At 45.1% G+C, this 24176-nt stretch overlaps 1 protein-coding gene across 1 annotated transcript in view; it reads left to right on the top strand.

Moving 5' to 3' along the window:
• Positions 1–24176, top strand: part of ADAMTS2 (ADAM metallopeptidase with thrombospondin type 1 motif 2) — a 244417-nt gene that overhangs the window by 181095 nt on the left and 39146 nt on the right. The window contains exons 5-10 of the mRNA XM_059712896.1: positions 2754–2837; positions 14874–15030; positions 16662–16767; positions 19075–19218; positions 21379–21511; positions 23135–23248. Of these exons, the coding sequence (XP_059568879.1) occupies positions 2754–2837; positions 14874–15030; positions 16662–16767; positions 19075–19218; positions 21379–21511; positions 23135–23248 (738 nt within the window). The remainder of the gene's footprint in view (positions 1–2753; positions 2838–14873; positions 15031–16661; positions 16768–19074; positions 19219–21378; positions 21512–23134; positions 23249–24176) is intronic.

Below are 24176 nucleotides of genomic sequence, written 5' to 3'. Positions count from 1 at the left end.
TTAATAGCACATGGAAACAAGCAGATGCCATTTAGATTATACATGAAAATAAGTATGCATTTATTTCAGTGTGTTGTCTTCTGTAGCCAGTAGCCACCCCCTTTTTAGCAAATCAAAGCAAACAATGCCAAAAAATTGTTAATAGATCAGACTGAAAATTTCCTGATGGAAACTTTTGCTGTTGACAAATGGCATTTTGTAGGAAAATGTGTCAGTTGCAATGAAATTACATTTCAGGAAAAAAATGGAAACAAGTATTTTGGTAGGTCAACACGTTCCCTTTAGACCTTATCAGAAAGTTTTGATGTTTTTAATTTCAAATGTTTTTTTTTCATTCCAAAATTTATTTTGTATTTTAAATAGTAAAGTTCAGAAATCAGAATGAAACATTTTAATTTTATTGTAATTGAATTTTTTCATTTACCTGAAATTATTTTATTTGAAAATGTTGTTCCAGGGGATCTTTCGGAGTATTTGGGGATTTTCCCCCCCATTTGGAATGAAAATAAATTTTGAAACATTGGAGTTTCCCATTAGGCAGACGCTCAACCAGCTCTAGCATATATATGGGTAAACATTTCCCACACGGGAGTAAAAAGTCCATCATTTCAAAGTTATGGTTCCTACAGCTGTAACTCAGTCCCGTTCTGCGTGTCTGTTTGAAGTGACATATGCAGTAGCATGACATGTTACCTGATTCGTGCCCTGCAAGATGTTGCGTGCCCATGATACAGGGTTAGTGCAGGGTTTCTCCTTCATCAGAGCAGGCAGATTGGGAGTTTCCGAGCATGAACTGTCAAGCAGTGTTGCAGGATTATTCTGTCTGCATTTTCACGCCAAGTTTTATTTTGGCACATAGTTGTGATACAGTTGCTATATTATTCTACTATTGTTAGAAAAGGCTGAGGCTTGGTTCTGGAAAGCAATGAGAAAAGAGTCTGTGACAATACGGATTATAAATTATGAACTAAGTAAATGCTTATTTACATGTCATATATATTATCCCCTGTGCACAGAGGCTTTATATGGAACATAGTGCATATTTCAGATCATTATCAGTGACGCGTGTATTCTTTTCCCAATGCACAAAGAGGCAAATTAGTATCTCTGCATCAAGATAATGCCCTTGAGTGGGTGGCGTAAAGAGCCCAAAGAAACGATAGCACACAAGTTTTGCTCGGAGTAAATGGTTTGTTTAAAGGCAAGTGTATGAATATAGCCTAGCATGTAATCTGCCTTTATAAAAGTCTCTGGAAGGAAAGCCGCACCTTTCAAATAAAAGAGGTTACATTCACATCTTGGCATCTAAATAAGTAACCAAACTTTCACAGGGCAATGAGCGCCAAGTGGATCTCAGTCACTGCCCAGGAAATGGTCGGGTGTTTGCAGCTTGGGAAAATTAGGTGCCTAAGCTTGAATTTGGAAGCATAATGTCAAGATACTATTTCTGTAAGTAGTACCCAGCATGCAGGAAAACTCCCAGTTTAATATTTAATGATTTTTTTTTTACTTTGCACTAAGGAATCTATGCAAGAGGCAAGAATTGTTGTGGTGATATCTTTTATGGGCCCAGCTGCATGGCTGGGATAGACCTAGAGAAGTGAAGCTGTAGAGTAGCACGGTACCCTTCCTCAGGTCTCACCCAAATACCTAGCCTAACCGTACATAAAAGATGTCACCCCCAAAAATTCTTGCGTCTCACGTATTTCCTGGACCATGATGGCAGCAACATCAATTCAACCCTACCACTGCAGCATCTAACTATTTCTCTGGAGCTCAGAAGTGATTTCTGTTTTGATGTAGTCCCCTATGGAGCTACACCCACTGATGCAACTCCAATGTTTTCGCAATCTTGTTTTTAATAAAATTATACTTAAACTTATGAACTTCTTGTGATTTATATATTTCTCATAATTAGAAAAGATGACATGTGAAGGATTCTTTGTCTCCAGCTCATGAAATGGTGTAGCTCAGAGTCATGATTTACTGGAAGCAAATGATCAGGGAGAAGACAGAAGGGAACATCCTTGCCTTCCAGATATTTATTTATGTATTTGTTTTGATTTGTAAAGTAAAAAAAAAAAGACGGTTTCAAGCACGAGTTGGCCATCATGATCTTGCATTTTTCTCATCATAGATTAGCCAAGCCAACGTCTTTAACAGCTTATCTTTTTCCGCAGCTGCTTGGAGTGTTAGTTCTTAGATGTTCCTGGTATGTCTGTATTTCACTCCATTAAAATATACCTAGCTCTGTTTTTGGTGCACTTAAATGGTTTGCCTCTGTTCACGTGTAACACAAAAATATGTCATAGTTGTTAGGACTTGGTAGGATTTTCTCTGCTTGTATAGTTTGAGATTGGATTAGTGTTGACACACAGTTGTGCCAACATGGTGCTGTACTGGGTTTCTCATCCTTGGGAGTATTTCAGTCAATTATTACCCAAATCAAAACAGTTCTTGTGCTTGTGGTTAAGTCCATTCCTGTTCAGGACAGCACATAACCATCTGCTTAAATTCTCATTGACTTCAACAACTTTCCCGATTGAGGTCTGTATGGAGTCTGTATAGAAGGGCGCCATAATTTCAGGAAGAAAGAGTCTTCTCTCACTTCAACAGAAATGCCCCTTTTTTTACTAATGAGCACAGATGATCTATATCTGGGAGACGGTGTATAAGAAGGTTATGTTTTATCATTACTACCATAATTACTTATTGACGGGGTCGTTATTAAACATGTCAATGCTCTCTCGCAGGTTAATGAAATCTACCACGATGAATCCTTAGGTGCTCACATTAACGTTGTCTTGGTGAGGATAATCCTGCTGAGCTACGGGAAAGTAAGTAAAGGCTCATTTAAATAATGGAGCTCAAAGTCTCTGAGAAATTTTAATGAACTATATGATTCATTTGTGAAATATAATACCGTAGTTTAATATATTTTCAACTATATATAGAAACTGTAGATACACTGCCCTTATATGTCTATGAATGTAACATTAATGTATGATAGAGAGCTTATGTTTATACTTGTCGTTTATTATACACACTTCATGCTGGCAAATAATTGAGATTTAGTAATTTTTTTCCCCCTACTTATGTCAGTTGAAGTTAGCACTTTGGTTTGGCAGTGTGACTACCTAGTCTGTTTGGAATAACTCCTGGCAAGTTTTGTGGGTGGTGACCCTTTTGGCCACTAGAGGGATGCAATATATACAGTTTGCATGAATGCATATAAGCAAGCAGGAATCCATGGCTATACCAATATAATAATGGCATTGTGGGTTTATTTCGCATACTGATGAACCCTGACTCTGACCCAACAAATCCTTTAAGCTTGTGCTTAACTTTAATAGGACTACACACAAGCTCAAAGTTAAATACGTGCATTTCTGAACTGGAGCCAGGGAGCTCAGCACTTGGCTGAATCAAACCCCCATTAAGAATTACAGATGTTCCTTTCTGTTCTCTTGCTGTTTCCATGGTCTTCCAAGATCTTCCCTTGCTGTTTCCATGGAAAGGGGCTGTTTTCAGGCAAACCTCCAGGAAAGGACACTGAGATGGCAAATGGGCTTGGAAGTGAAGTGCTTTTAAAATATTTAGTACTTTTACTCCATTTTCTTGCCTGAGCAACATCTAGTTCCATGGAAACAGGAGCAGAGTTATGAGGATGTTTCTAACTTTCATTGGTTGGGGATGAACATTGCCAAAGCCTCTTGCACTCAGCAGTGCCCACAGCTGCTCCAAGTAGAGCCAGAAAACATGGCATCCCTTTGTGCGAGCCCAGTCTGCGGTAGGGGCAGATAATCTAAATAGTGTCCATAAAAAGGAGGGTGGAAACGGGGTGGAAACGGCTTTGCTGGAGCCGCAGCCAATAGATTGGTGCTGATTTACAGGAGCGAAGGAGTGAGCTCTCGGGGAGGCAGGAGGCCCCGTGGTCTAGTTGGGCAGTGTCACTGCCCCACTGCTTGGCCTTCCCCCTTCTGACTGAGCTTCTCTGTAGATGGAAGCAGTGATACTCTCTCTCTCCTGTCTCCCAAGGGAGCATAATATTGTTAAATTGCTTTGGGACAAGTGAGGTGATGTAAAAATGGTGAGCTAAGAGGAAAAGAGTTTGCACCTGCCACCTTGTCAAACAATTTCCATGGTCCATACACTTAGGGAGGGGAAAGCTGTGATCCAACATAACTAGAGAGCGTAAGCGTTGCTCTGGGAAGTGGCTTTGAGCTGGACTCCGATGCCACGTTCACCGTGAGGAGCACCGTACCTCTGCGTCACGTCAAAGCCACTTCACACCATTCTGGAAGCATAAAACAAACGTTAAGTCAATGTAATTATACCGTAATTTCCACCCACTCTGCCAAGTGGGGCTGTGAAAACGTGGCTGTTGCTGTCGTGCACCCCAGGACCCGAGATCCTGAGCAAAGTGCCAGGGCCACCCCCCAGGGCATCCTCCCCACCTCGCTGCTAGAGCTGATGCACATGGAGCAGGGATTGTTTCCCCCACGGTATAACTGAGCCCTCTGCCTCTGCAGACAGATGCTTTGTCTCCTCCCGTCCAGCTTATTTCACCAACACAAAAATGTTCCTTGTGAAATAAATAAAAGGGCTTTTTAGGACAAATGGGACACGTACAGGCTGAGACCATGTTGGGTAAAATGGCCTATTTGGCTTCGTTCTCTGAAATATCATCCCGGCAGCTGCTTTGAGTAAACTATTGCTTAAGAAACCTTAGAGTTGATATCTTCAGGCTTGTTTGCTCTATTCCAAGCAATTTATATGTATTATCACCCGTGCCATATCACTAATCATCACAATTGCATTATGGCTCAGTAATTGATGGAGTGTAGCTGTAGGAGAGAGACACCGTCTTTCTTTTGAGCTTGCAAGAGCCCTGAGCTATTGCATGCTCCCCTTTCTGCCCCCCAAAACCAGCTTTTTACTGTATTGTTTTTTAAAGAGGATTATTTTATTTCATACAATATGTCATCTCTTGGTGAGGATAATATGGACAATACTTTAGGTTGCATAGCAACCAGCTTTTCAACAGCAGTTATCTGAAGGCACACCGCGGTCACTGAAGTGCACTTGTTTTTAATATTTTAAAATAAACACAGCTGTAAATGCAAGTTCCTTGAAATTTTTATTAATTAGATGAGTAGAGGCTCCATGTGAGAGCAAGAGAAAATTGCTCTATTGTGTTAATATTTTGAAACTATCTAATGCGTTGAATTTGAAGTATCAGGGAGCCTGATTGAATTAACACATTCCTCGCACCTAAATGATCACTTCTGCACATAAACTGAGCATGAGAGAGGCGATGTTTTTTTTCTTTCCAGAAGGATCAGGGCTAGCTGGTTTTCATATCTCATCTGAAGGAGGGTAGCACGCAGTTGCCCCACTCCTGGAGAAACCGGGGAGCAGGTTGTGGGTCTGCGTGGCACGGTGCAGACATACTCGAGAGCTAGCTTGTTCCCTGCTCCCCCGTTACTCTGCCAGCAGCTCATGACTGCCCTCCTCTGTGCCGCAGCAGCTGATGCTTCATGGGGCAGCGGTGTCCAGACTCTGCCCGGGCCCTGCCATTATAATCTGTCCCCCCCGGAGTGGGTCAGGAGGTACTTGCCTGCAAGGGCTGCACTTCACCCTGCGCTGTGAGCCATGGGGCGTTTCGTCCATGAAGAAGGGACGAGGAGCTGTCTCCTCACTTCTTCCCCAAATGGGCACGTAGGGCAAACGATGATCTTGCTCTTCACTGTTGATGTAAAATCAGGTTATTTGGGAGGATGTGCCATTTCAACCGTAACCATAGCACCACGACTGTAATGGGGGCCTCCGGCAAACTGCTCAACAGGATGCATCTTTCCCAATTAATTCTTTCTAATTAAGTTTTTCTCTCTTTTCTCTTGTTATCTGGATTCAGTTTAGTGTGAAAATTCATGCATTTTTTTTTTCCTGAAGAAATCACTTTCATATGGAAAGTACAACAGAGAAAATAGAGAGATTTTGACTGGAGGGATGGGTACTTAAGATACCTGTATTTCCACTTCCCGAATGAGCTCCGCGAAAGTAGAACACGTTGCAAAAAAGGAAATTTGGCTTATTTCTGCCACAAGGGATTTGATCAAGAGGCCAGTTCCAAACTCTGCAAATTACAGATACATTTGGGGAAAAAGTAGTTCAGTATTTTAAATGAACGAACCCGTTAACATGTATTATTTGCTATGAAAGCTCTGCTTCCACGTGCTATTAAGCTCATCATAAACGAAACAGCAACCACCAAACACAGATGCATGGCACGAAAATGGATGAAAACAACTGGCTGTAATAATTCTTAGCAGTTACATATTATTTTATATTTCCAAAGCACAACACAAACATGAACTAATCTGTCCTCATAACATGCCTCTGAGGTAGGTGAGTAAAGATCATTATTCCGATTTTAGTGCTGAGTAACAAAGACGTTAAGTGAATTTTCCAAGGCCACACAAAGTCATTACTGGGTCTGGGATTAGGTGTCATAAATTCCTGGCTTCCGGCCCCATGCTCAGTCCATCAGACAATAGTGACTTTATATGAATGTAGCATGTATGGTGAATAGGATGAGGTGGTGTTCAAAACAGCAGGGGGGAGCAAGACATACACTAATTATAACAGGTGTCCTACGCAGAGATGTTCACGAAAAAATTACGACAGATTTTCCTTTGGACTGTTCTGCACGCGGCTCAGGACCTGAGCAAAGTCTTGTCCGTGAGCTCGTAGGTCGGAAATGACAGCGACGGAGGAAGACCTGGGTGCATTAGTTGGTAAGAGGATGCCTACAAGTGCCCAGTCTGTGGCTGTGAAAGGGTAAATGCAATCGTAAGATGTATCGGGCATCATTTTTCCAGTAGAGAGCAGGAATTATTCCTGCCATTGCACAGGGCACTCAGGAGATCACATGATTCTGGTCACCCGTTTTCAGGAAAAGCTGCCAAAAAGCTACAGGCGGGGTGGGGGGGTGGAGAGCCTCCCCTGTGAGAGGAGATGCAAGAACTGGGCTTTTGGACCTAGTACGGTGGCGGGGGGGGACACAACCTCTTTGGCAGGCGTGCCACAAATTAATCTCTGTGCCCTCCCCAAGCGCCACTCTGTTCCTCTTCCCCGCCTGATCCACCACCCTGCTCTTTGCTTCCTGTCTTGTGCTCCCTGCCTGATTTGCTGCTCTGCTTTCTGCTCCCTGCCCTCTCCCCTGCTCTGCTGCCTGCCACCACCCCCAGCTGCTGTGTGCCACACACACAGGCTGCCTGTGCCACTAGTGGGGTGCAAGCCACAGGTTAGCCTTCGCTAGTGTAGCAGGATGAGTGCTGGGAGGGGGTAGGCTTGCTCTCAGCATATACACTGTTGGGGGAAACACCAGGGAGAGAGGAGGACTGAGTAAAGTAAAGGACATTGTAGCCCTGATGCTTTGGAAGAGCCTCCAAGTTGGATCATCAGGGGGGCAGGTTTAAACCCTACCTGGTTTCAATGTGGAGCGTGATCAAAACAAAGCGTCTCATGGTTGTCGGTGGTAGCAAGGGACTGGGTATGGTGACCTATGTGATCCCTTCTAGTCCGAAGTCAATGCTTCTGAGTCACTGACAGGCTTCCCGTTGGCCTCAGTGGGGGCAGGATTGCAGCCAGTATCCTTTCGTAGTGGTGATCTATTTGTCCTGCTATCACTGGCCTTTTCACATTGAAGCATTGTGACTCCGTCACAGAGGGGGTAGCTCGGCCAGGCAGGCCTTGGAGCCGGCTTCCTTTGCTCTCCACTCTTCGCAGAGAGGAGCTGGGACGGAGCTACAGAAGGAGAAGTCCAACCTGACACCAGCTTCCACTTCTTCGAGTGTAGGACCCCTTCTCTAGTTCCCGTTATTTTGAGCTAAAGAGGAGGCCTCGGGCTAGATACACTTGCCGTCCGCCCAGGCTGTTGAGTTTGCTGCAGGTTTTGAATCTGTTGTTCAAGATGCTGAACACCTGAGACCTTCACTGCAGGCAGCGGGCTCGGTACGCCCCTAGCAGCAGCTTGCAGAATTGAGGGCCTCTACCAAAGGAGCCAAGTGGACGAGTGCATATGTTTGTTATATAAACTGCCTAACCTGCCAGGATGCAAGCCGAGAGTACGGCCCTGCGGCTGCTCTGACCCCCGCACCTGTGTAGACAGAGTTGCTGGATCAGGGCCTGCAATATTTGTATGTCGCAATTTGCTTCTCGTGTTGCTGTGTACGGCGGTTTGCATCCCTTCCAGGTTTGGGTATCGGAGAGGGAGGGAGGGAGGGGAAGGGCATAGCCTTCCTCTTGCGGAAATGGGGGAATCGCTCTCGTTTTCAATCAGACTCGCAGCGTGTTATTTCTCAAATGTTTCTGTTGAGAACTTGAGGGGCGCTGCTCTGGCTGATACCGGGCACTGCTTTGTCTTCCTGATCCGCTGCTGTTTGTATGGAATCAGCTCTCGAACACCGTTCACAAACAGCTGCCGTCGCAAAACGGTAGAAATCCTTCAAATGCAAAATGTCAGTTTGCTGAATGAGCTATTTTTGTTAACGCTGTTCCCATGGACACCAGATACTTCCTTTTATTTATTTTTCACATGTCTTGTGCAGTCTGACGGAAGAGAATACATAATCTCACCTAATATGCGGTAAACAGTGGAAATGCCAAGTAGAAATAATTTGAACAGGTTTTTGTTTTTTTTAGTCGATTTGTTATCCGTGTAAGAAGGGGAAGCACTGATTTCAGATGGGCTCAGGAGCATGCCCGCGCTTTCACTTTTCTGATCAATAATTGGAAATGTAACAAGTTGAGCTGTTCCCCCTCGTCTGCGCGGAGTCTGCCGAGTCGGGAGTGCCGACGGAGCCTTGTCACTTGTTACTCTTGGAGCACCATCTAATGGAGGAGTTTGGAAAGGTCTGGTTTTCCAGCAAGCTCCAGACCAGCCAGAGTTCTTTGCATTCTTGTCAGCTAGCACCCTCTCATTAGCATCAGTGTGCAATCAACCCAATTATTTAAAATGCCAGTTAAATAAAACCTTCAATTAACCAAAATTTGGTCACGCCCCTGACATCAGTGGCTCCCAGATATTGTCAGTTGGACTGTGCCTGAAAGGTTTGGATAAACTTTTACTAATTTTCTCTCTCTTTTTTTAATATGCACCTTTACATTTTCCAGTATTCCACATTTTCCAAGTTATTTCTACACTTCCAAGAACATTTTAAGGATTATTGAATCCAATACTGACAGTTTTCATATATTGCTATTCTTCAGAAATACTATTTAATGCTGCCAGTAACTCCACCAAACAGGAAACGGGGAGTAAGAGAGAGGCAGGCATCCAATTCTCCATACCAAGTCACATAAGCCACTTCCTATTGCTCCGCTGTACCTCCCCAGACCGTAAGCATGGATGGAGGCTGCAGCTCAGCCCTCTTCAGCTGCTGTTTCCATCGAACAAAGGAAGGGCAGAAAGACGAGAAACAGGGAGAGCATGGGAAGAAGTAAGGCATGTTTCTTCTCTCCAGAGCTTGGATCTCTCCTCGGGTTGCTCCATAGGACAGAATTTGGGCTAACAGCTGCCCCAGCTCTCTCTGCTGCTCGCCTCCACAGACATCCCCTGGTATTAGCTGCAGTACCCAGAGATTTCCTGCTTCTCCAGCTGCAGTGAGAAGGAAAGTTTCTCTTTCCACTGGCAACTCTGGACTCAGTCAGCTGAAGAATATTCTCCATTGCTCTGCTGGGAAAGATGTCTTCTAGCCCTCAGCCAGCTGCAGCATCTGCAGCCTCCAGCAGCAGAGGCATGTCCCTAGCCACCAGTAACACTTACCTCTCCACTTTGGCATGTGCTACTCTCCTCCACCCTTCTACGCTCCCAAACTAAACAGAGACATACACTTGCTTCACTCGGGGTGCGTCTACACGTTCATTAATGCGCAGTAGTTACCGTGCATTTAGTTTATAGTATGTGTTTAATGAAATACTAACTAAATGTGCAGTAACTACAGTAACTGTGCAGTAGTGCCAACGCATTGTTTTTTGGTGATGCTTACTACGCAGTAGCCTAACTACGCTGTGCAGTAGTGTATTAGCACGGTTTTTGACTGGCACGCTACTGCGCAGTGTTACTAGGCTACTGCGCAGTAAGCGTCTTGTGTAGACGCACCCTCAGAGTCCTGATTGTTCTGCTCAGTCCCTTGCTTTCGTCTTTCCAATTAGAGTCCCATTCTTTTTGCATAGGCGCTATTTTAATCAACGCTTGGGATTACCTGGTTTGGGGAATGCTCGCCTATTGCTTCCAATGGGAAATTCTATAGAGTTATGCAGCATCTCTGGTATCGCAGCTTCTGGGACCGTCAAATCCTTTCAGGAAGCCTCTATACCATATCTTGCACCCCATCTACTACGCCTGCCTTCATCTGCCGCAGCACACGACGGATGTCATAAAACCATCCTGATGGTTCTCATTAATTTCCTTCCTTAGTAGGACGGCAGCAATCACTCTAACTTTCTAGAAGTGGCTCTGTAAGCGTAGGAGGGGAACTTGTTGAGGTCTGTAAAGACCATTATTAGTATATGAGGTCTGTGAAGACCATATGGTATGGGCTAGTTGAGTTTTGTAAGTTCTTAGTAACTGCCAAAGAAGCACTCTCTCTAAATCAGGTGGGTTTCTCTTTGCATGATGCAACCCTATGACCATGAGGGCCGGACCAGTGGATAAATGTCACTCATGCTTGAAGACCTTTGAATAGGGTGTAATTACACCTTACTCTGGGCACTGTGGACTCTGGGACTCTCACGTGGTTATTTTATTTGAAATCTCCTTGCTGGCCTGGCTCATAGCCTCCCTGCTCACATTTTTGACAAACATGTACCTCTCTTAATGAATGTATTTGCCACCGTGTATTTGAGCTTTGACCCCATAGGAAGAAAAAGACTGAAGTTTTGCTCCTTAAGGTCACTTTTCCAGAGCCAGATTGTGTCTATGGCAAGGTAATAGAGACTGGAAATAGGCAGCACATTTTGCAGGCTTTCGAGATTTTTAGTCTTTTGCAGTAGGGTGATTTTCCCCCTACACGTCACAGACCCAGATCACTCCCTGTTCCATGTAAACCTGTTTCATGTGTCCCATTCTCTTCCAAGAAGAGAAGGCGAGCTCCTAAACTTACTTGAGTTTTAAGGCATTGAGGTGCATTGGGCCCAGCTGCAAGTTTTGCTACTTCAGGGGTGGGCAAAATGCAGCCTGGGGGCCATTCTATCTGGCCCATGGGACCCCTAAAAAAAATTAGAAAATTAATATTTACCTGCCCCTGGCTGCCTGTCATGCGGCCCTCGATGGCTTGCCAAAACTCAGTAAGCGTCCCTCTGCCCCAAATAATTGCCTGCCCCTGTGCTACGTAGAAGCTGGCGCTTTAGTGAACGACAAACAGATGCCAACAACACTGTAGTAACAGTGGCACGCATTGCAAAATGCTACATCTGTTCTCAGTGGCAGAATCCGCGCTGGTCGGCAGTGTGCTATGAGCATCTGTGTCTAATCATGCTAAGCTTAGCTCTTTTATCCCATGCTGTAGTTGTGCCACGTCAATGAGATCCGTTTTTTGTTGGCAGGATATAGAAGAGGAATGGCAAATTAGTTACTAATGGTTTGTTGTTTGGAGTTACTACTTCTCCCCACTCGCCCTCCATTCCTGCTAGCTGGTATAAAGATGTTGTTTTGGCAATAGTCAAATGAGTAGCAGGGGATAATGCTGGCCCTTAAACCGAGCAGAATGCTGCTCCAGCATTTTATCTTCTGTTTCCTGATAATTCCACTTTTATATAAAATATAAGATGGTTTTCATTTGAGAGGAAGCATGGAAGGAGATCGTTATGAGAAACAGAATTGCTGGGAAGCATTTTTGCCTGTCTATGTTTTCTTTGAGATTTTTGCCTCTTGGTTCAAAACATCCTGTGCTTTGTGAAATGCCCTGGGAGGAACAGTCATTGGCTTTTCTGACATGCTTTTCTTTTGGAAGCTTTGGAGAGGAAAAGTCCAGGTGGAGTTGTCCTGCCTCGTGCTTTTATCATTGGAACACGCTGATGAATGCCTCAAGGTTCAGGGGCCAAAATACTAGGCCCGTAGACACCAACGGGAATCTTGTCATCATCTTTAAAAAGGGCCAGGATTTCATGGCCTGATTTTCAGTCCACACTTGCTTTGAAGGTACCATACAAATATGTACAGTGGCACGAATTAAACACAGCATAGTCATTTTGCTGTTTTAATATGGTGGTTAGTCCTCTTTCCAAAGGAAGTTATAACTGGCAGTAGTGCGCTGCGGGATTATAGTTCAAGTCTTGTAATTGCCCCATATCCCTTTTGTGTAAGGCATTCTGGTATCTGAATCCAAACGGCCTGTCTGGCTGGCTTATTCATCTGTTATTGTCAAAACTTGCAGCGTTGCAACGTCCTTGCTTTGCCAGAAATCAGTTTGGCAAGCCAGGCTTTTACCTATTCCAGTTGTTTCTCCACGAGCCATTGTGGATTTCCCTTCTCTCTGCACTGTATTAGAGGACATGTCAAATGTATCCCTGGGTCTGAACATTAAACATATTTCTTTTCTTTTACTTCTGGCACAGAACATAGACTTTGCTCTATGTTTACTTTACCTTACGTGATAAAGACTTATAGAAGAGTGTACGCATCTAAATCGTGGTTGTTCTTGTTGGGGTAACAATGTTGTCTTGGAAACATTAGTTTTGCAAATGGAAGGCCAGAGTTCACATGTGTATTTCTTACAAATTCTGGAAGGCACAGGATGGGTCAATTAGTCACACATTTTATAGCATCCCACACAGAGTAAGCTTTCATAAGCATTGACAATGAACACTGCTGAATATGCTGTGCCTGAAGGACTTGTGAAAATGTTTTTAAAAAAGCAAAAGTTGAGTTGAGGTTGGGTTTTAATAGGCCTTTTTGTCTCCAGTCCTTTGCACAACACCTAACACACATTAACTCCTTTTTAATCACTGAAGCAGGAGCTAACGCAGTGCAGATATAATTAGGAGTCTACCCAACTCCCGGAGGCAGCCAGCTGATTTTGTGGGGCGTTTGCAGGGCTGGCTGCCATATTAATGGGCTGGTCGTGATGGGGCCCCACCCATGCCTCTGATTGGTGGAGGGGCCCCGGTGGCCTACTGAAATTTGATTTTGCAGAACTCACAAAATGTGGCATTGCCCACAACGTTCATGAAAGCCATGGAAAAAAAAACTTCCTGAAAATAAAATATAGGCTCCCCAGAGGGCTTGGCTGCACACCCCAGTAGAGAAGGGTGGAGGGTTGCCCACACAAAGGGCCGCCCAAGATAATTGCTGCCCCTCGCTGTTGATTGGCTAAAGCTGTCCATCATCGGCCCTGCCCCTCGCTACCAATTGGGAGAGAGGGGCGGGGCCACGTGGCGGGCAACCTTCTCAGTTATTTCTCTTTTTATTTTTTCACAAATTTCGTGAATTTTGCGGACCTGACCTGCTGGTGCAGGCAATGCCCGATTTCATGATTTCCACAAAATCGCAATTTCAGTGGGTCCCTACGTAGAATATAGGAAATAGTGCTAAGCGGGTGGGCAACCACACGTTTCCAGTTGTAGAATGGATTGAAGTAATCTACTGCTGAGGGGAGAATTGTGGGTGACGATGGAAAGGTCCATGCCTGAAAGCAAGCTCACGTAGCCATTGCATTTAACTGTGGCATTCAAAGGCCCAGTGAAAGACCTCAAACTCTACTGTCTGCATTGGCATGGGCATAATCTTTCCAGTTGCTTCCTCAAACTGAAGGTATCCCCTTGACAAGTTTCAGCCCGTTAACTGCCATCTAAATTCAACGTTGGCTGAACATCTGATAAGTGACTGTACCATCCAGACCTGATTAAATGGAGACATGGAAGCAGATGTCATCTAATGTACTCTCCCAGCAGCCTCGCATCCAAACTGAACATGAGACCTGAAGGAACGGAGATTTGTGCGATCCTCTCCGAGAGAATCCTTGGACTGAAGGATCTGCCTTCCAGAGGGTGAACCAACTCAAGCAATTTATTCAGGGTTGACAAACAGGTCAGCAACAGTTCATGGCAAATGGTATCAAAGATAGATCTGAAAGAATCAGCCTCAACATTTGATCATTGGCCATCATTAGAAGAAGACAACAGGCCATCATTAGAAGAAGGTGGTATCTCCTTATTACACCTCTGTCACAAATAGGGATGACTAGAAGAAAGCTGAGGACTCAAGTATTGCCCAGTTAGTTTTTCCTACAAACATCGTCATCAAGGTAACTCTGTTCAGAAAAAAAGACAGAGGGAATAAACCAGGTTCTCTACCATGAGGGACAGCTCAGTGGAAGTTTGCAAATATTAAATGGGGGGCCTCTTCCTCTTTTTGTGCTCCGGTGCTCTCCTGTCTGTCCGTATCCATTTGTTATCTCTTGCCTTCATAATCTAAGACATCTGGGACTGGGGCCACTCTGTATTGGCTCAGTCCCTTGCTCAGGAGGGTGCAGGTTTATGGGTGATGCTCATAGGCACTGTGATGACACAAAGAGACGGTAACAACACGGGGCACATGAAGTAATACTGCGTGTTACTAAATTACTCGCACCCTTTGTCCTGCAGCTCATCCAGGCAAGATGAAATATGTGCGGATGCCATAACTGACATGTATTAGATGTGATATTTTCATGCTCTCTTTGTATAATACCTTTCTCCCTTCATCTGAATGGGGGTTTTGTATAGCGTTTGAGCAAATGCCAGAATATTTCTTCAGAGGTAACACTGTAGGAAAAGTTGACTGACATAAATAATCACTGTGGCCCTTTTCTTCCTGGAATATCTAGTCCATGAGCTTAATAGAGATTGGGAACCCTTCTCAGAGTTTGGAGAACGTATGTCGCTGGGCCTATCTGCAACAGAAGCCTGACACTGGACACGCAGAATATCACGACCATGCTATTTTTCTCACAAGACAGGATTTTGGTCCATCTGGCATGCAAGGTAGGTACACGCCAAATGATAGTCACCTACAACCCTTATGACTACTGCATTGCTTTTCTGTCACCAGCTAGACAAAAGTAAAGTTTTGCGCTCACTAACATTTACCTTTTAGCATTGAGTATTTTGCCAAGCACCCTTTGACTTCAGATGACCTTGAGAGGGATAGATAGGCCCGTTTCTGATTCAGTCCCCATTGTGTTGCCGTCTCTGTGATAATGGGGTTGTTTAAGGTGAGCAGCTTACTGTGCATTGTCTTGACCGTTCTAGAAACGGTCTCGAATAGTCCCAGACATGCTGTTGGGTAGCTTATGCCCCAAGACACCACTGCAAAGCAGTGATTGCAGTACTTCAGCAGGAACTTCCAGAAGTACCGTGCTATAGGAGATGTCTTTTGCCACAAGGATCAGGAACAGCATCACCAAGAGTAGCTCATTTTTACCTTTTTGCAGGGTACTGGGTATGATCTGAGCCCATGTGAGAACAGCTCTGATCAGATGTTACAGTTCCTGCCCTCTCCCTCTAAATTGGTTAGTGCCACTCTCATTTTACTCCCTAACCACTGATATTTCCTTGTGCCCCTGTGCACTGACACAAGACTAGGCAGGGCCCTTATTCCCTCCCTACCTTTCCCCTTACCTGGCTGTATGAGATCAGATGCAGAATGGCCCAGAAGTAGATTGCACTGCATTCTTCGTGAACCATGACAAGAATGTAATTTGTTCAACAGGCTGTCTTCCCATATTTCATAGCTGAGGGAGCACATTAATTAAAAGTTCAGAGTAGAGATCTCTTGTTACCTTTAAAAGAAGCACTTTAATTGTATGGATGATCTGTGAGACTAATATACTTTCCCGTGTGTGTGATAATACTTGATTGGCATGGAGTCTGGTTTCTGTGCATTCTTCAAATACAGCTGCCCTGTTCACCAGCACCGTTCCCAGTGTGGCATTGTCTTTTATAGGCACATGGATGGTTATCTACCAGGTAGTTCAGTGTTGAACAAGTTGTACTGCAAAAACATTTGTGCCTAGAGTTGAATCTGAAATCCAGTTACTGTCTTAACGCATCTCATGATTGAATAGCCTGCCTTCCTGAAAGAAAAAGGGTTGCTTACATTATTTGAGAGCAAGTGGAAATGCCAGAGAATCATTCTCATCTCGCCATAGGAAGAGGGCCCGGAAATGTCTGGCTCACAATGCCAGCTGGCCCGCAGACTCATTATGGGACCTTGAAAAAGTCATTCAGGCCCTGAGCCTGCTGCTCCATATGAAAAAGTGGAGTTGACAACACTTACTGACCATCACCACAGGAATGCTTTGAGGATTAGGTATTAAGGGCAAAGGTTTGCTTGCTGTATAAGTTGGGACAGAATTTGGCCCTTAATAGTCATTTGGTGCTTAACTAACGGCTAGGATATGGCTGGTAAGAATGAATGTTGCGGGGCTGGAACACGTTGATTGAAGTGTTCGCTCGGTGTGCGCACCCCTGTCTGGAGCCCTGACACCGGTGGCACTTAAGGAAATTCTTCTTCCATGCGAGATGCCATGACCGACGGGCACCGTATTGAGGCTTTGCAGGCACACTCTCTTGCTTGTCTTCCCTTACCTCCTGAACTACGCGCTCTGTCCTAGGTTACGCTCCAGTTACTGGAATGTGTCATCCCGTACGAAGCTGCACCCTCAACCATGAAGACGGTTTTTCCTCTGCCTTTGTGGTGGCCCATGAAACCGGACATGTGTAAGTGGTGCTTTAACAGGTCTTATCCATTCATGGCTTTGATTCTGGGAAATATTTTGGGAGTTGGGAAGATGTGGTCCTGTGGCTCAGAGGCAAGCATAAAGCATTAGACCTTGATTCCAGTCCTGGTTCTTGCAATGACTTCCCTTGTGATCTCTGGCCAGCCACTGAAGTGTTCTGGGTCAGGGACCATTTAGCTGTCACAGGGAAGTGATGCTTCTTCCCAGGAATCATATGAGATGAAGCTGATCAATGCATTGTAGTCGCCTAGGAGAAATGCAGAGTATTTTTACTATTAGGGAATGTGAATTCCTTGATTCGTTACAAGTCAAGATTCATGAAAACCATCTTTAGGAACTTGCACACGTTGACCATATTGAATTGATTAGACAACGAGTTATTCTGCCCATCTAACATGGGGGAAGAAGCCCCTCTCCTTTCAATCAAGTACAAGGTGGCAGAGGGCAGGCCACTGCTGCCTTTGTACCCCTTCAGGCTCCTGCACAGTCTCAAGCCCCCACTGCCTCTAGTCTGCTCCCCGCTTCCCCTGACACCACCTCTCCCCTTCTCTCCCCCTCTGCCGCACTCTTCCTTACCTTTGCTTCATGCCTGCAGGCTCTGTCCTCACTGCAGCCTGGCCCTGTAGCAGCAGTGCCGGCTCTGCTCCTCTGCTACGACATGGGCTGGAGCCATGCTCAGTGTCTTGGGCTGCAGCAGGGTCAGAGCCTGCCCGCATGTAGCAAAGATAAGGGGGAGATTGAGGGGTGTGGGAGGGAGAGGAGGAAGGGGGCACCAGGACTGGAGGCTGCAGGGGGGCATAAGTGGCATGGAGCAAGGAATAGGTGGGGACAGGGGAAGGGGGATCTGGGACCTGATCGGGGGGAGGAGGGGGTAAATAGGGAGGGCAGGTGAAAGGGGGCAAGCTGCCTGTCTCTCACTGCCTGCCCCTTACTGCCTGCCCCCACCACCTGCCCTACAGTGTCCCCCCCTACTGCCTCTTGCACTGTCTGTCCCCTCACTGCCTGCCCCGTTACTGGCCTCCTCCTCACCTCTCCCCCCACCACATGCAGTAGTGAGGGAGGGATGAATTTAATCCTCCAATAATTAGATTCCATACATGGAAAATTATAATACATGTGTAAGTTTTCCATGTATATAATTATTTGGGGGTCGTCTTAAATTCAAGGTCATCTTGTATTGGGGTAAATATGGTACTCTGCATACATCAGCTTCTAGTAATACACTGTAATGTTGCATGCAAGCCACATGGCAAGTTACTATGCAGTAAGGTAGGCCAAGACCTGAAGCTACATCCATTCCATATATTTTATATCAAGGATATGACATGAATTGTTTCCATGGTAAACTTGGAGCATTCAAGGAGCTGGTGGATCTGTAATTTTAAAGTAACTGGTTTATTTATTAGTAAAGCACACTCATTTACTTGCCTTCACCGCCTCGATAGAGTAACAAATCCTATAAATCCCTTCACTGAACAGATTCACTCTGTTATACCTTTTCCCTATGAAAGCCAGCAGGCACTTTTTTCTGTTTCTTGTTTCAAGAATTATTGAAGGCTTTACTGTGCTTTACATTAAGAGCTTTTGCCTGAATCGTTGAATCTTATTATTCATGCATATTAATCAGAGGGACACAAAATTGATGCTTGCATGAAATTTGTTCCTTGGGTTGCTAACTTTTGTTTTCAGCACTTTTGGAGCTACGGTTAAAAGAAACCTATGATCAGATTAGATGGTATATCTCTAAAATGCCTCTTAGCTTTTGAAAACACGTAGAGTCACAACACGCTACCATAGTGTTGGTGACCAACCATGTGTTACCTGAAAGAAGCCTCTGATACTAGTCAAACATTGGCCAGAGAAGAATGCAGCAGGAATCCTAATAAAGCGCCAAGGGGAAAGTACTTTTAATAAAGAAAAGGGTAAGAAAAAGCTGCTCTCTGTCACTTGGGGTAACATTTTTAAAAGAACCTAAAGATTTGTCTGACTGAGAAGTAGCCTGGAATCTGGATTTGCTACAGCTCAGTAGCTGTTCTGCACTAGTTCTCCATGTGGGTTTTCTTTGTCCTCACAAAGGTCTGAGAGTCCACATGGGAACTACTGTACAATAGTTTTTCACTTTCAAGTCATACTCTGGTTTATTTTCCAACAGCTTCTCCATGTGGACATGCCCCAAGTGATTCAGGAGCATGAAGTCTCCTTGACTTTCAGTGGGACTTAGGGACCTGAGCCACCTAAGTTTTCACCCTTGACGAGAATCTGCCGCTTCTCCCCTCTTCTGTTCCAGATTAGGCATGGAGCATGACGGCCAGGGGAACAGGTGCGGGGATGAAGTCCGGCTGGGGAGCATCATGGCCCCCCTCGTGCAGGCTGCGTTCCATCGCTTCCACTGGTCTCGCTGTAGCCAACAAGAGCTAAACCGCTATCTGCAGTGAGTAGCTGTTAACCTGACTCTCCTCTTTGGTTAGGAAGCATTTTCAGCATCTCTGAATGCAACGCTTGTATATTGGACTTTTAATACTGACCTGGATTACCCAAAATCAAACCAAAAAGAAAGCCCCCCCAACCTGGTAAGTGTGAGACTCCTTCCCAGGAATTGCAGGCAATTAATGCTCACATTGACTGCTGCTTTGTTCCACGTCCTTGGCATTGCAGAAGGGTGATATTGTGCGGCTCTCCTCCCAGACCTGTAAATATTATTACTGCTCTCATTAGCAACTCGCTTTCCTCCCACCTGGACATGAAACCCGTCTTATTTGTTTGAGCGCCACTCATCAGTGTAAAAAATAACTGAAGGATTGGTGGCACCACTGGTTGGTAGCATCAGAGGGGTTTCCTACCACCAAAGTTGTACCGAGCCATTGCATTTTACTGTAGTGCTTTAAGGGGAAAGTTCTGCCATTGGGTGTGTGCACAGGGCACCCAGTGCTTGAATGGGCATCAAAAGGAAGACGATGGCCCTCAGGTCTACTTTTTGTGGTTCCTTGCTCTTAAATACCCTGTCGGCACAAAAGCTAGCTCATTTCCCGTCTTCTTAACAGCTCCTCTGTATTTTTTTTCTTTCCTTTGTACGTGAGCCACTCCTTCCACATCCCTTGCCAATGCTCATGATATTTAACCATGTTTTTCCTATATGAATATATCTGTACATATATGACTTGTTGCTGCATAAAAGATGCCAACAAACAACGTAGGAAAACCTACTACTTGGCCATATAGGGGAGCTGGGAGAACGACTAGGCAAGGATAAACGAATGCAAAGAAACCAGTCTTGATTTTTCTCAATTGTTTTGAAGTGATAATATCTTAGGTGTTCCTTTTGACGACAGTACCTAAAAAATGATCAAGGAGAAGTGTGATGTCTCAATTAATAGTGTCTCTTTAAGCTTCATAATAAATAACAGCCATCTGGCTGAGAGCCCTGATTTAAAATAAAAAAATGCAGGTATAGTAAAGTGTTTCTATTAATAAAAACAGCTCCCAGCTAAAACAGGAGCGTTGTTTTGTTCAAAAGTAGATCTAGATGCATAATTCTGTCCCTAATCCCCGGGGATCATTAGAGCAACTTGAATAATTGCCAAATGCAGAGCAGTTTGCCTTGCTCCTGCAGCAAACACACGGACTCAGATCTGAGATGGACTTCTGACTGGCAGTTTTCATAATGAAGGGTTGTGCGGATGCGATGAATAATGGCAGGCAAACGCAAGTGTGACCATCAGAGCAAAGAAATGAGCTTAACAGATAGGTCGATGGTTAAATTTAATGAGGACACCTGAGCTATTTTTGTGATATTCTAGATATGTTAATTCACTGATGTGTAGCAGAGAGCCTGTCTGCCATATGACACTTGGGATAGTAACTTTGAATTTAACTCGCAATTATACCATACTCATCCATTAATGATGCCATCAGGATCCTCCATCCACTAGGTTTTTTATCCAGACATATTTCAAGTGCATTGGCAGAAACAGACATTGCTTAAGATAGCAGAAGAATCCCTTGTCCCCTGCACGGAGAAAGGAAAGCCTGTGAGACTCTTGGAAGGGGGGACAAAACTGTCAGAATAACAACCAAGACAGAGCAGCCCCTGCCGTTTAATAAAGCACAGCCCAAAAGGTACACTTGCTCGTGTGGGGACTTGCTTCTCCAGGAGTACGGCACAGGACTGTATGGTGGCACTCAGCGGTATTCTTGGATAGCTACGCTGCCTTCTGCATCTAAAGCTGCACTTGAAAGACAACAGACAGGAAGAAATTTTGCAAAGGGAAAATGTAATTAAACCTTTTCTTTTTTTCTCAGGCACACTTGGGAAGAATTTTCCTCTGTTGCTTTCCCATACAGACCTTGAGGAGTTAGTCATTTACCTGCAAGCCAAATCGCAATTGCAGGAGAAAGCTAGAGGTCTCTGCCCCATGTCCGATTCTTACACAGCCTGGTAGGAACCACACAGGCCTTATTAAAGTCCTGACTGCTCTGTGAGCCAGTCGGAAAACTGCGCTCTGTATTTTGGTTGGACCAAACCACAAGGAAACCACGATGACTGTTGAAGTCTCCCATTCCCATCTGTGACTGTAATTCTTGCCTTTTGCAGCTCTTATGATTGTCTGCGTGATGACCCCTTTGAACACGACTGGCCGTCTCTGCCCCAGCTGCCAGGAATTCACTACTCCATGAATGAGCAGTGCCGGTTTGATTTTGGGTTGGGCTACATGATGTGCACAGCTGTGAGTATTCAGTTGAGTTCCCTGCCCCTCATCCAGGAGTGTTGCAGCTGTCCCTGAGATGGCTTTAGAAAAGACAATAGGGTGAAATGTTCAAGGAGAGACATTGCATCCAGCTCGCTGCAAGCCAGGGATAACAGATGAACTTCTTGACAGGGAAATTCCTTTTTAACATTGTTGGGACTCTTTAAAAGTCAGAGCTCTGACAAATATATCACACCCTAGTTTCATAAGTAGTTCCATATTTCAGAACCAAAGCCTGCCAGGACCATTGCTGGCCCCTTGGCATAACTCCACACAGCTCCCACCTATGCCCGCGAGAAATGGCTGTTGTTTTCTTCCCTTGCTTGCTTAATGTTCACATTTGCTACTCCTATGTGGCAAGTCGCTTTGTCTTCATATGAATTTCTTTTTGGAAATGAGGGTGCATCATCATTCATAATGGGGGCAAGGGGGCTCTAGGTGGACAGGAAAGCTTGTGCAGGTATTCACCGGCAACTGCGTCTCTGTTACCAGGAATATAGTAGCCAAATGTAAAGCATATATGTAATGGCAGGTAAGTTCATGCCTGGGTTGGCTCAGGGGGGGAGATGATCATTTCAGACATCTGGTAGGGCTTTGCCGTCCACTTCTGGCTCCTAAAAGTGGGACAGAAATGACAGCACTGCATAGAGAAGCATTGAGTTGGTGCAGCAGCTGCTAGCACGGAAGAGTCCTGGTTCAAACCCCATCTGCAGACACAGGCGCGAGGAGCCGTGTCTCCAAGGAATGAACAGGAGACTCTGGTAAGACTCAGCTGTAATGCTGCGTATGCACGTGGTCCCGCTGAGTCTGGTCTGGCAAAAACGACTGTGTGAAAAATGGACGTTTGTGTTTGGATCAAACCAACATGCATTGTTTTCTCTTTTCCCTTGTTTTAACCTTGGCTGAAATTAAAATGTTTTATTTCATTGTATTTCAGGCATCTTTTAACCAAAACAAAGCAAGTTGTCCTCAGGCAGCAGGCCCAATAGCTCACTGGGAGGGGCACTTATTTGGGATGCAGGAGATGTGGGTGTAAATCCCCTGGTTCGCAGCAGACACTAGAGCTCCTGCCTTCCAGGAACACTAAGGCAAGAGGGCATTTAGGGCCTTCTCAGTGTCTCCTTGACTCTGTTCCACTTTGTAGAAAATATTTAAATGTTCATTGGATCAGGGCCTGGAACACAGATCTGCTGCCTCCCACGTGAGTGACACAATGACTGGGCTATGGACCCCTTTTCCAGCCCAGTGAATATTTTAAGTAGCATCCGCTCCATGAAGCAGCAGCAGTAGGAGAAACTGAGACAAGGGCGTGCGTGTTTTGGTAGATGGGATGGGTAAATGCCTCTGCCATTTCTGCCCTGTACCATTCAGATGAAGCCAACTTTCCATCTCTGGCAGGACTCCATTGCACCTTCTTTCACCATCACAGTTAACGATGTTGTTGTGTAAAAGCTCCATGCCTGTGCAGCTCCTCATGGACTTTAAATAGTCCTTAAACTTAGAGATACCATCTAGCCATTGTAGAGTGGGAAGAATATAATCCAGGAGAGCCTGTTTCTAATGGCATTTTGTATCACGTGCTCTGACTTCCCTGCGCTCTAGTTCCGTACGTTCGATCCCTGCAAGCAGCTGTGGTGCAGCCATCCCGATAACCCCTACTTCTGCAAGACGAAGAAGGGCCCGCCGCTGGATGGGACAATGTGTGCTCCTGGGAAGGTGAGATCAGCCGCAGCATCTCAGCGTGCTGTGGAGCTTGTGTGCAGTCGTGCACCTTTGTCTACAGTGTGACGAGTCTGGCTGGTCTTCGGCCTATGGGTTAGAAAAACTAATGCAAATGAAGAGCTTAATATTCTGGTGCTTTCCAAGTCAGCCAGTGGAAAAGCTGACTTGTAATATTTGGCACTCAGTGTTTTTCATCTTTACAAACCATAACTAATGAATCCTCCTATCTCTCCTAATAAAGCTTTTTAGTAGAATGATAGAGATGGGGAAACTGAGAAAGGCAGCTCAAGTGTTTTGCTCAGAGCCATGAGACAGTCAGGGGCAGGTTGGTTTCGATCCTGGGACATCCTAGGCCCCAGTCTGGTCACAGACAGGTTGTCACCAGGACCGTAGAGGTCTGCCTGTGGTAGCAGTGCTCTGAGCTGTTACCATAACTCATAAATGCAAACAAGGTTGCAGCCACATGAGATCTGGAAGTAATGATTGTTATTGAGTTATTCTGTATGGCGTTTATCTAGTTGCTGGGGCACCTAGGCATCAGTACAATCCATTAGATTGGACAATAGGAAGAATTTCTTCACAGTTAGATTAGATTGGACATTAGGAAGAACTTCACAGTTCGAGTGGCCAAGGTCTGGAACGGGCTCCCAAGGGAGGTGGGGCTCTCCCCTACCCTGGGGGTCTTCAAGAGGAGGTTAGATAGGCATCTAGCTGGGGTCATCTAGACCCAGCACTCTTTCCTGCTTATGCAGGGGGTCGGACTCGATGATCTATTGAGGTCCCTTCCGACCCTAACATCTATGAATCATATGGTGCTTGTTTGCAAATTGGGGTAGCAAGCACAGACAAGAGAGGAATTAGTCGTTTGAGCATGATCTGTGTCATCAGGCATGGTTATATTGACATGACTGGTGATACTTAA

Source organism: Alligator mississippiensis, chromosome 9 (assembly GCF_030867095.1).
Source record: "Alligator mississippiensis isolate rAllMis1 chromosome 9, rAllMis1, whole genome shotgun sequence".
NCBI lineage: Eukaryota > Metazoa > Chordata > Crocodylia > Alligatoridae > Alligator > Alligator mississippiensis.
Note: the sequence above shows the minus strand (reverse complement) of the source record. Positions and strands in the feature narration are given on the sequence as shown.